The sequence below is a fragment of the Eleginops maclovinus genome, chromosome 8 (genome assembly GCF_036324505.1).
Source record: "Eleginops maclovinus isolate JMC-PN-2008 ecotype Puerto Natales chromosome 8, JC_Emac_rtc_rv5, whole genome shotgun sequence".
Taxonomy (NCBI): domain Eukaryota; kingdom Metazoa; phylum Chordata; class Actinopteri; order Perciformes; family Eleginopidae; genus Eleginops; species Eleginops maclovinus.
The window spans coordinates 12,054,929-12,068,082 of record NC_086356.1 but is presented as its reverse complement, the minus strand read 5'-3'; the positions used below and the strand labels follow the sequence as shown (position 1 = coordinate 12,068,082).

General features: G+C 41.2%; 1 protein-coding gene across 2 annotated transcripts in view; it reads left to right on the top strand.

The window, feature by feature from the left end:
- Positions 1 to 13,154, top strand: part of rgs3a (regulator of G protein signaling 3a) — a 126,636-nt gene that overhangs the window by 16,986 nt on the left and 96,496 nt on the right. The window contains exons 8-9 of one of the 2 annotated variants that reach the window (XM_063890376.1): positions 2,458 to 2,518; positions 8,294 to 8,381. In XM_063890376.1, coding sequence (XP_063746446.1) covers positions 2,458 to 2,518; positions 8,294 to 8,381 — 149 coding nt within the window. Of the gene's footprint in view, positions 1 to 2,457; positions 2,519 to 8,293; positions 8,382 to 8,987; positions 9,196 to 13,154 lie in introns of those variants that run through there. The other variant, XM_063890378.1, reaches the window with a different exon arrangement.

Below are 13,154 nucleotides of genomic sequence, written 5' to 3'. Positions count from 1 at the left end.
CATCTTTGGTAAGCAATTAAGCCTCATTCACACCAAATGTCACTTGGTATGTATTGGGTAAAGCCAGTAGGAACAAATGTTTCAAATAGTTATACATATTGTTTGATTTTATCCTATAGGCTGGTTTGTTGTAATATTAGTTTTGTCAGTTTATTATTCTAAATACTTGTCTGCAGTGTGCCTTTCTTAGTTGTATAGTATTGCATTAACTATGAGAGGTAGACTCTTACAAGCTCCCATTTCCTACTAACTCAGATCGAACATGATGATTTTGAAGGCTTTCTTCAAAAACTCCAATCCACGCAGAGCAATGTCACACCAAGGACTATCTTGTGTTAATGTATGCGTCTTAGAACATCAAGGAAGTCTATCACAATTTAAAGAACATAAAAGAATGTCATCTATGAGATGGATCAGCCGGATCTGTTACATGCACTAATTTAACGGTGAGGTGGAGAACAGATGCTGCTTGGATTTTGTTTTGTAATGTAATGCTGTTGATGAAGTTGCAAAACACTCCTCTGTACAAAGGAAGCACATAGTAACAACATGTTCTCTTATCAGGCAACAGACAGACAACAGACATGCCTACATAAACTGAAGAAGCAGCTCATGATCAACATCTAAATAAAAGAAAAAAAGACCTGACCACTCGCAGCCAACATGGATGCACCACGAGCAGAAATGAGGACCTGCAGTGTAGTCTCTTCAGGGGTGATCTTTATCCACATATTTTTTGTATTAAATCAATTTTTATTTCTAGCCCCAAACAAAAATAAAACTGTGCTTATTCAACTTTCCCCTCTTCTGTGCTGTGGTGAAGAGGTTGTAAGCAGTAGTGCCTCTTATTAAACACCACAGAACATTGGCCAAATCGCTGATGTAACCAACCGAAAGACATCAGTGTAAATCAAAACAGGCACAAAGTATTGCTTAAGACAGTAGGGTAAGGCTGATGATAGGAGAGCAGCACTTAATTTAGATTAACCCAGGGCATCAAGATGTCATTTTCGGTGTTTCCCTGCTCAATCATCCATTATTCTCAACTACTAACTATACACATTATACCAAACAAGTGTAATGTGGGCCTCTGCCAGCTCCACAAAGTGTGATCCTTAGCTAATGAAGGCTCAAGTCTTTACAGAGGTGGATCGTTGTTTGACCGTTTCACTTTGAAAGACATCACAACACTATACACAGTATTGTTAGTAAGAATGAATCCTTTAGAAAAGCTGCCGCCTTTAATGCATTATTTTTTTAAACTTTAAAATAACTTAAGACACTGGGCCACATGGCAAATGGACAGTACGCAGATGATTGAGGATGCTAATCAAGCTTTTAGTGGAATTATGAGTAAGTATGAGATGGATTGCTGGAGAATTTTATACAGAGAATGAATCCTACTGACTTTGGTGAACCACTGGCCTTTCATCTATTACACACACACACACACACACACACACCTTATATCACATATACATCATGAAGCTGTGGTTTCAATTGTAATTTCCTAAGGACGACTGGATTAGGGAAACATGTTTTGTCAGGACTCGATCACATTCGTCGTGATCCCTTAACTTTTCATATAATGCCATCATAGTCAACATTTTAATTGGTCAAATAACTTGGTTTATGTAAAATTAAGTTAAGTGCTTTTTTAAATCAAATTTCAGCATGCTGATGTGTTAAATTATGATGACATTCTAAACATACCTGCAGAACACCAGCTTGTTTACATTTCCAATTAAAGCATTAGCACGCTGACTTAAATATTTAGCTCAGTGCACTGCTCTGCCCAAGAACAGACTTACAGAGGTGCTGGCTGGAAGTTTTGGCAAAATGAGCCATTATAAAAGTCATCATTGTGAACAATCTGCCAATGCTACTGAGCTCTTTCGGTCACTGGCTCCTTCTACTGAGCCTGAGCCGAGAAAGGTGTTCATTTGTGCTGACAGCCAGTTTGCCCTGAGCACAGAATCAGCAGCTGCATTAGTCCTGTCCAGCTGGGAGGTTGTCGAGAACATTTTTTTTCATTTGTGTATGCATAATTGAACATCCCCACCCCCTCAACCACCACACACAGACTCCCATAACTCTGGTTATACATTTGTCCAATGTCAGAATTCACACATTTCCCATTTTATAGCTTAAACTTTGTAGTTGTTGTTTTTCAACTTCGTGTTTTACTATGCCTCTTACAACACAGGATGTACACAAGGGATCAATCTTGTCAATCTGTGCAATAATGTGGGACAAGTTAATGTGACGCATCTGACACTAAGATGACAAACATTATACAAATTTGTTAGGATTGTTAGGCTCGTGGGATTTAAGCCTTTTGGAGGATAACAAACACATTTCAGAAGCCAGACCTGAGTTGGTTAACACATTTGCTTGAGAAATTAATACATTTTTATCCTACATTTGAATTCTCTCTGTTTCTCTCTCTACAAACAGCATGAGTGCATTGCTGGGTTGCATGAGCTTTGGGGTGCGATCCCTTATGGACCCAGACAAGGTGAGTTCAAACAGAGATTACAGGAAAAAAATCCTTCTGGCAACTGTGTAGTAGCTGTCTTTTCAACTTTCCCTCGACCTACGTGTGCGTGTGTCCAGCCATTAGACCATGAATCTAAAAGTTCAGATCAGTGTGGATGTATCCAGTGACCTCGATAGTTGAGCGGAAACACTTTGGGGTTACGAGTTTTTCAGTCCAGCATACTGCCTCCAGTCACAGGAGTAAGACACAGTGAATCACTCGCTCTACTGAAATGTAATGGGTCACACACTGGTCACACACCTAAACAGAGATGCATTCATTATTCAAGAGCCCTACGGAGTTGGCAAGGAGTGCCTTTGTCTTACTATATTTAGGTTATGATTTGTTTTTTACAAAATGTGGTTTGTTAATCATGTGATGTTGCACATTCTATTACACATAGAATATGTGTGGTTTTATCATTTTGATAACATGCAAATCAGTAGTACCTCTTGTGTCTTTGGAGACTTTTGACATCACGTGTACTGCAATGATAACAAGAGTTTGTTACCCATCACAAGACACAAAGCCCAAAGTTGATTCCTTCTTTCAGCTTTTGTTGGATCCGTCAAAAACCAGCACTTCCAGTTCTCATCACAAATACTGAACCTTTTCTATCTGTTCCTCAGGGTTCTTTATTTGGTTAGTTGCTGTGAATGTAAATACAGGAAAAAAAGAATAACAGTCTATGGCTGTTATGTGCAATGTGAGGTGCAGGTGAAAAAACATCACAACAAGAAAAGGTTTTCCTTCAACCAAAAACCACGCCCTTTTAGAGAACTGGAACATAACTTGCATAACGTCAAACGTTCTTTCCAGAGGTGCTGCTCTTTCACCAACCAGGAAACAAATGCCCCCTCTCCCTTCTCTTCCCAGTCATTTACAGCTGATTGCCCGCCTTCCCAAACTAATCTGGCCAATCGGGTCATGGCTCTGAAAGAGTAGTGAAGAGTTAAACAAAAATAAACATTGTTTTCAACATTTAACAAAATCCTCAAGGCCTAAGTAGATTCATTATCTGACCTTACAAAACACTGTACATTAAAAACAAACGAGATCTTAACAAAACGGATAGTTTTTAACTTAATTGGCACACCTTACATCACACACATTTTAGACCAACCACAGCCAAGACTCCACCTACTCAGAACACATATAAGCAGCAGCTTGGAGGCGTGTTCCCCCTTTGAGCACTGGCACAAGATGGCCTCCAGGTCTGAACAAAGGAAAGGGTAAATCATATTGTGATTGTGTGGCTTTTTAAATGAAATGAATTTAAATACACAGCATCTTTATTTGCCTATGTATATTATGAACTTTAACTTAAATAAAGACAGCTATTCTAGAACATTTGCCTACCTTTCTTAACAAAGAAACAAATGTTAGTGAGGGAGTGTTTGCTTCCTCACATTTCACACCTCCTCCCCCTCTGGCTTGCACAGGTCAGGCAAACGGGAAAGATAGTCAGATATGAGGTTTTTCTTACCGGGACAATACTGTGTGGTGAACTGGTATGGCTGGAGGGCTAGGCACCAATGTAGAATCCTTGCATTCTGATGCTGCTTAGATGGCATCCACCTCAAAGGGCTGTGGTCTGTCTGCAACACAAACTCTCTTCCCAGCAGGTAATATTTGAATGAATCTATAGCCCACTTTATAGCCAGTCCTTCTTTTTCCACAGTAGAGTAGCCTTTTTCCCGGTCAAACAGTTTCTTACTCAGGAACAGTACAGGCTTCTCTTCGCCAGGCTCTCCTTGGGCTAGCACTGCTCCTAGTCCAACACCAGAGGCATCCACTTGCACAAGAAATTGTTTTGTGAAGTCCGGGCTCTGCAACACAGGGGCTTGACAGATCTGCCTCTTCAATGCCCGGAAGGCACTTTCACATTTATCATTCCGAACAACTTTAGTGGGTGATTTTCTTGTTAGATCAGTCAGTGGTGCTGCCCGGGTAGCAAAGTGGGGAACAAACCTCCTGTACCACCCCACCAGGCCTAAAAAGGACCTCACCTGTTTATTTGTCTAGGGTCTGGGTATCACCTGTATAGCCTTATCTGAACTTGTGGCCGTCTCTTCCCACGTCCAATCAGGTATCCAAGGTCTTTAACCTCCTCTTGAGCCCAGGAACACTTGCTGGCATTCAGAGTTAGCCCGGCTTCCTGTATCTTTCCCAAAACAACCTTGAGATCCCCCAGATGTTCTTCCCTGGATTCACTGTAGATTACCTCATGATCTAGGTAGGCTGCTGCAAACCTGGTGCAATCATTAAAAACAATGCCCATTAATCTTTGGAAGGTTGCGGGCGCTCCATGAAGACCAAAGGGTAGTACAACCCATTCCTAGGATCTGAAAAGCTGTATACTCTTTGCAAGCAGGTTCAAGAGGCACTTGCCAGTAACCTTTGCAGAGGTCAAAACTGTGATGTACTTAGCTTTCCCCAACTTCTCCAGCAGCTTTCAATAGGCGGCAAGGGATATGAATCAAAACAGGAAATGCTGTTCAGCTTCCTCATGTCCGAGCAGAACCGAGGTTGAGTGGTGTTTTTCTTAGGGACAAGCACCCTCGGATTTGACCACTCACTTCTGGATGGTTCAATGACTCCCATGTCCACATCACCTGTACCTCCTTCCTCAGTGGTGCCACCATTCTTTCAGGAATTCTGTAAGGTCTCAGGCGAACAGGTTTAGTGTCTTTCAGTATAATGTAATGCTTTATCACATCAGTGCGTCCAGGGTTTTATGAGAACAATGCTGGGAAAGATTGCTTAAGCTCACCAAATTGATGCCACTGATCCAAACTCAGATGCTCTGGAGGGGCCTGGGCTTTACACCTCTCTCTGTAAGGCACCATGTCAGCCTCCTTTGCTTCCAATTCAGCATCTTCCTCCAGCTGGACATCTTGGATCATCAGAACATGTTCTCCACCTGCCTTATGGTTTTCCCTGTCGTGATATTCTTTTAAAAGGTTTACATGCAGCAACTGTTTATGTTCATCAGGGCAGAGAATTTCATAGGTCACAGGGCCTGCCTTTCGTGTTACTGTACAAGGGCCTTGCCACTTAGCTAATAGCTCACTTGGCCCCGTAGGGAGCAGTATCAACACTTTCTGGCCAGTTTTCAGCTGTCTTTCACAAGCACGCTTGTCATACCATATCTTCTGCTTATGTTGGGCTTCATGCATGTGTTCTCTGACCGTTTCCCGGTAACCGTCCAGTTTGTCCCTCATCTGCAGAATGTAGGAGATGATGCTGTTGTTGTTGCCGTTGCCTCACCAGTTCTCCTTCAGCACGTCCAAAGGGCCCCTGACCTGTCTGCCATACAACAACTCAAAAGGGAGAAACCAGTCGATGTCTGTGGCACTTCTCTGTAGGCAAACAAAAGGAAAGGCAACCATTTATCCCAATCTTTGCCAGTATCATCAAAACATTTTTTCAGCATTTGTTTTAGTGTACCATTAAAACGTTCGACAAGACCATCAGTTTCAGGGTGGTATGGAGTTGTTCTGGTCCATTTAACCCCAAGTTGAGAATACAATGACTTCATCAGATGTGACATAAAGTATGTACCTTGATCTGTTAAGATTTCTTTAGCGATGCCAACTCTAGAGAATAGCTCCACTAAACACCGAACTATATGCTTTACCTGAATGGAACGCAATGGATAGACATCTGGATATCTGGTGGCGTAGTCACAAATAACCAAGGCAAATCTGTGACCATTGCTACTTTTTGGCAAAGGACCAATTATATCCATGGCTACTCTTTCATAGGGTACACTCATTATTGGTAATGGTTGTAAGGGGCTCCATTTGAAACTTTGTTAGGAGCTACAACCTGACACTCATGGCACGTTTTACAGTAATCCATTACCTCTGTATAATCCCGGCCAATAGAAACGCTGAGCAATGCGATGGCTATTTGAGCATCTAAGGTGGGCTTAACATGTTATTAGTTTTGCAGGTATTTAAGCAAGCACGTTTACTAGTCATTTAATTTCCATCAATAGCTGTCTGTTTAATGTGTTTGACTCAACAACAGGCAGTGCCATCCCTAGACAGGAAACAAAAAGGGTGACACCACCTCATCCAAAGCACCCACAGAATAATAAAGAAGAACACAGCTCCGGGCCTTTCTCCTCAAATGGTCCCAGGTGATGGCAGATCAAGTGTGAGGTCCAAGAGTTCAGTGTTGCCCTTTACTTATAATGGGTTCTCCTCCACTGTACGGTTGGTCCCTATAGCTGCTCTTTTTAGTTTATTCCCTTTACAATTTAATTTTTCAACACTAATGTATCCATCTGCTTTCCCTCCACCTTTACATAATATGCGTTGTTTGTATTTTTAAAGCCATTTTTGGGATTTAAAGAAAACAGGAAACCAGAACTCTCTTCATGGTTACTTAACCATTGAGAACTAATCTCCAATATTCTGTTTCTTTTTCCATAAGCCTTTAATTTAGGCTATTTAGCTCTAAGCTTTTCTTGCCGTTTTTTTCTTAGACTAGCTGAGGGGTTGACATGCAGGGCATTTTATTTTCTCTTTAACTCATCACCACATTACTTTTTTTCTTTTAATGAAATCCAAATAACGTCCACATCAGTGAGGAAAAACAACCAACAGGAAGAAATTATATTTTAGTCAGGCTCGTGGCTTTTTTCCACTTAACATTTATCCCAATGAATAATTAATTGGCTTTAAATGCGGACGATTTAGCTCACAGTCACAGTCGTTTTCCCCCTACCATACACTTTTTCCCTTATTTATTTATTAGTCAGACCTTTCTTTCTCTTTCCCTCCACTGGGCTCTTGTTACGTAGCTTACATGTGAGTGTTATTTCTGTTACCTGCATTGCTTGCATGTCACATCTTGTCATCTGTTTGCACCCTTTGTGTTTCTTTGGGTTTACTTCTCTCATGTCCTGCTTTCTCTTTTCATCCTACTCATATGTCTCCCTCCTGACTAACTTCTCCCTTTGCCCTGCTGTTCCCCCCCTCCTCTGTCACATGTACAAGGTAATATTGAACGATAAATCCATCGCTGACGGTCAGGACGTATGCCCTCCCCTCCCCCATCCTCTATACAAGTTCCCGCCTGTCCTCCCCCCTCGTCCCACAGCCCGCAGAAATCTGTCCACTCAGATAAGATGCTTTTAAAACGGAGATTATTGTCACTGTTCATGGCATCACATTATTTAGTACAAAAGAGGAGGCTGGCTGTTTGTGTGCGACTGTGTGTGTGTGTGTGTGTGTTGTAATACATTTGAGACACAAAATAAGATCACTAAAGACCTTCAAACAATATTGTCATGTCCCTGTTTGCAAAACGGTGCTCACATCATCATCAGGATTACAAATCAGACCCTTCTGCATGACTTTATGTAACATGTACAGTACAGTAGTTGCAAGCACAAAACACACACTCACACACACACACACACACACACTCACACTCACACTCGCATACACTCACATACACTCACACACACACAGTCACCATCTGGCTCACAGGGCACAAGTGCAGAAGTGGGGGCATCAGCTGCTTAAATAAGCTAAAGCATTGTGAGTGGTGAGTGTGTATATTCAGTGTTTGCTGCCCTGGAGGAGCGGGCACATTGTGTGTGTGTGTGTGTGTGTGTGTTGCTGTACACAACATGTTTATGGTCACATAAATTTATTTAAAATGTTGTTAACAAGTTGGATCCCAAGGCTTGATTTCAGGCACACACACCACACGTTTTTTTTTGTTTATGTGCTGTAGGAAGTTCAAGGATGGTACTACTTACTTGGGGAAGAGCTTGGGAGGAAGAAGCATCTTAAAGTGCCCTCACAACACAACAACCCCAATGGTAAGTTACATTTCTCATTATTAATTCACTCATGTTTCCTTAAAATGTGTCCGTATATGGAAATATTATATTGTAAAAAAAAAAGCTGAAGACTAATAAATGGTGGGACTATGATGCATGTTTGCTTAATGTTTTATTAGATATTTACTTATTTAAATTAGGAATATGCTCTCTATCTAGGCCACACAAAAATGGAGGATACTCAAGTATTAAGCCCTAGAACTTTCTTAGCAGGAACAATTTTTTTTTGTTGATATACTCCAAACTCTAGGAACTTCAGTCAACTTAAGCACTGTCAGTACATGTCATACATATGACATGCATGTCTCACATGTTTTTGTGTGCTCATTGCTCTAAGTCTTCATCAGTCTGTGGGTCTGGAGGTGGGGCGACTGGGAGCGGGGGATTAAAAGAGGGAAAGAGAGAGGGAGTGGGAGAGCGAATGAGGGAGAGACGGAGCGAGGGGGAGGGAGGGAGGGGTCTGGACTAAACCCTGACACGTCACAGTTGCCAGAGAGCGAAAGAGAGCGAGGGACAGAGCTCTCCCGTACCGTCCGCTGCTGGAGTGGGTCTCCTCTCACACACTAACGCACTCCCACCTTACTCACACACACACACACATCCTCACACACACACACACACACACACACTGACACATTTGTTTGGAAATCGATTTTTCTTCTCTCCACCTTTCGAGTGCTTCTTCTCTTGCTACTTATGTTTGCTCTCACTCGTAGTTTCACGTTGGTGGTGGTGGTGTGTGTGTGTTGGAGTTATGCTACTGTGTGCCAGCCATAAGGGCAACCTAGACTAGGTGAGTACTATGTTTGTGATTTCATACTTCAGTGTACTGACTGCACATGAGTGCATTTTGGAAGTTGCTTGTTGATTTGCATCTTGAATGTGTGACTCCTTTTTCACTCTTCACTTCTTCCTCCTCTTCTTCTTTCTTACTCTTTCACCTTTCTTTTCCCTCGTTATTGCTCCTTTCTTCCCCCTGTCTTTATATCTCTACTCATTTTGCTTTTATTGTTGCTGACATATCTTTTGAATCTCTTTGTTTTCTCTCTGCGTGCGCTGTTAATCTGTCAATTTTTCGTCCAATTTTCTCATGTTAAGCTTAATTGGTCACAATTGCTTTCCATGGAAGACCCCTTAAGCAGCTTACCCATTCAGTAGATTACAAACAGTACCGACATATCTTATTGTAACAAACCTTTCACATCAGCACACATTGACATGTACACTCTACCCATATACACTTTTTTTTTTTCTACCCTTTTTCCTTCCAACCCTTCTTATTCACCCTTAGCTAATTCACATAGTTCCATTCAGGGTTATGAGAACGACGTTGATATCATAAGACGTTAGCTAACCCAACCCAATTTACACCGCTTGGTTGAACTAGGCTAATCTGCCTCATGCAACTTTAAAATTAGTTTTATGCTTCTGTGGTTGGAAATGGGACACAGGTATCAACTAGGACTCAAGACTCAGCCATTATAACGCTTGCATGAGGGCAACCTGAAGCTTTACACAGTCGGGAATACTTTTAACTTATGGCTGACAGGCTTATCGCTGTCCAACTATAACATCAGTGTAGTTATTGGAGTTTCAGTTGATGAGGAAGCTAATGGAAGTTTTAAGGGTTAAGATGGCACGGCAGGAAAGGGAAAAACCAACATGTTCGGCTGTGTAAATGGATGTAAAATGTTTTCATCCCTCCCAATGGAAACACTGCCCCACAACTGTCTCATCTGATCCATGTTTGTGTGTTGAGGGGGTGGACAGTGGGGGCATACTCATGCATGCACTTGTGTGTTGCCAGCTGGCAGAATGTAGGCCATGGAGGCTCTGCTGCACCGTAACATGCACTCCCATGGAAATGACCAACATCCAATTCATTACAACAGTTTGTCTTTTTTATTTTGTGTCTCTTTCACTCCATGTGTTTGTGAATTGCCTTAATGCTTTCCCCTGTCTTTTCCATTTCACGCCTCTCTTTCTCACCTGGTTTTTTATTTTATTCCCTCCCCTCTCTCAGACGTGTCTGTCATCACTGTTTCTTAGACTCCAGCACATCTTTGTCATGTGTCCTCAGTCCATCTCTTATGTAACCTGACACTGTGGCAGAGTGCAAAAAGGCTTTTACTAAACAAACCATTTCATGTGGCACTAGCTACCAGCCTATGGCCATCCATGCTTTCCAATATATAAAGGATATCATTTATGGAAACGCTGCAACTACATGATTGAGTAGAAGCATAACGGGAGCTTGGCAGGCTCAACATGTTCTTAGAATACTTTTAGATTCAAAGGTGATTTATCATTTTTGCTGCTTGTCATCATGCTTACTCTCCAACTACTCTAAGCAATAGTAAGGAAATACAACTTTGAGTCCATTGTTTTATATGTAGCAGCCTTCACTGTACGTTTTAAGTGAGCTGGAAGTTATAGTTATTATGTTGTAATCAAATTTAAATTGGAGGTTTTTTCCCATTTTTATGCTGCGAGTAAGCAAGACATTTATTTGCTATCAGGTTTTGAATATCCTATTTCAGGTTCAACATGCTTTTTATGGAATGTATCATTGTTGTGCTCTAGAGGAGTTGCTGGTTGTGGGTCATTTTGTTTGTTTGTTGTTTCGTGCAGCACTTAGGGGAATGTGGTATGCACCGATTGGGAAGAACCTCAGAGCCCTGCAGGGGAAGGGAGGTGCAGCTGGCACTCACCACGCAACACAGTAGAATTATGTTAAGATTTTACTGTTTCTTACATGAATGCAGACAGTACATTAAAAAAACTGTTTATCAGGTGCAAAGTGAAAAAACATTACAAATGTATAAGTTTGTAATGCTGTGGTAAGAAAAGTGAAACTGTTTTCATTTGCCCCAGATTTGTTCATGATTAATCAAGATGCACTTTATCTAAAACTTCAAGCATCACAACCAGTCAGCAATCATCTTGTAAATGAGCTCAACTTTAATATTTGGATCTAAAAATAACAATTACATTCTTTTGACCATTTACAAACTTTCTAACAAACAGCTATAGCCATTTTTATGTGACTCTTCTGCACTGGGAATGTGCTTAAAGTGGCCTGTATATATTTTATCGTAAGACGTATTTTATCGATTTCCTTTAAATATTTGTGACAAACCAGGCCTAAGTCACATACAATGTCAGTGAATGTCAATAATCCTATAATGACATATCCACTTTGAACACAACCTATCTTTACAAGGAGACATCATCTGTTGAAAGAAGCCTTTTACTGGTCTGCTGGATTAAATGCTCATGTAGACAGACTCACCAGAGGTGCACTATTTGGATCAGTGTGTCTGACTAAGCCTCACTCTGTGACCTGTGCCAGTTCAGAGCCAGGGCAGCAGCAGGCAAAGCCCTGGGGGCAGAATAATGTAGGAATGGGACTGGAAAGCATGCAACACATCTGCACATAATGTAGCATCATCCTGACCTAATGATTGTTCTTGGACATGCAGAAATAGAAAGACATCAATCTGAACATTTGCTTTAATGACAAGTACATTCCCGATGTAAAGTGCTTAAAAGAAACCTACAAGCGAATAAATCACTTATGGATATAACTAAGATTGTTACAAGTCCTGCACAATATACTTTCTTTTTGCCTGTTTCAGACTCTGCTTCCAAAACAAAACATATCCGCTTAACACTGACAGCTAATAACAATGTAGGTCTACAATAAAAAGGCTGCCATCTTAACTTTGCTTAACATCTGTTGAGAGGCTGAGTGGCAGCCCAACGACATCTCGGAGATAACGAGTGACGGGGCAATTAGCGTTTCTTCTCAGAACACATTTTTCTATTATGTTGTGGTAGAAACTCTTTAATAGCTGTTCTGTCAGGAGTCATATGATGGTACAAGATGCATGGATGTTTGATGTAATGTGCTCCGACTGCTGGTGTTGAAAAAATGTTAAACCTGGTGCTCTCAAGTGGTCTATATATAGAGTATTTAAATGGTAATGAGGAACACAAAAAGTGAGTTTTCATTTAAAATTGCCTTAAATACTTAAAACATTTAAAAAAAAAAAAGCGTTTTGATAAGTAGTGCTTATGATCGTTATTAAGGCACTTGTTTTTGGAGATTAGGTATATTATTTCCATCTGTACTGTGTATTTTTATGTCTATAGCTCTAACCGATTAACTGTTATAGCTCTGCTTTTTTGGCTCGTGCATTGTGTGAGTGGAGATAGCTGACCCACGGTGACATGAACGTGTGTGTGTCTCTGACCATGGCTAATGCATTTCCTTCCGACAAGCTTACGATGTGGGTCAGATGGTCTGTATATGCGTGAAAGCAGAAAATAGCAGAAGACCCATTGGGCTCGTGCTTAAAAAAGTGTGTCATCTGCATAATTGTTTCACTTTTCATAATAGATGAATGTAGTCCAGATATACTGAACACACACACACACATTGACACTGCTGGGCTTTTCCAGATGGCGAGCCTTTGAATCAGATTAAAAAGAACACTACGTGATTAACTTATATGGAAGTGGTGGGACATGGAGGGGCGGGGGTGCTTTATATTGTTCGGTTGCTCTGCTAAATATGGGATGTGAGTTTGTGTGGGTGTGTGTGATCATGTTAGACAATGTCTTGGGTGAGTATATGTCTGACATGCAATGCATCTGATGATCTGATGATAATATTGACCCCAAGCTTCTTTTCACTTGATCTGAAGTGAAGCTTTCGACCCAGTAGCGTACACTCGCAGCACTGTACTG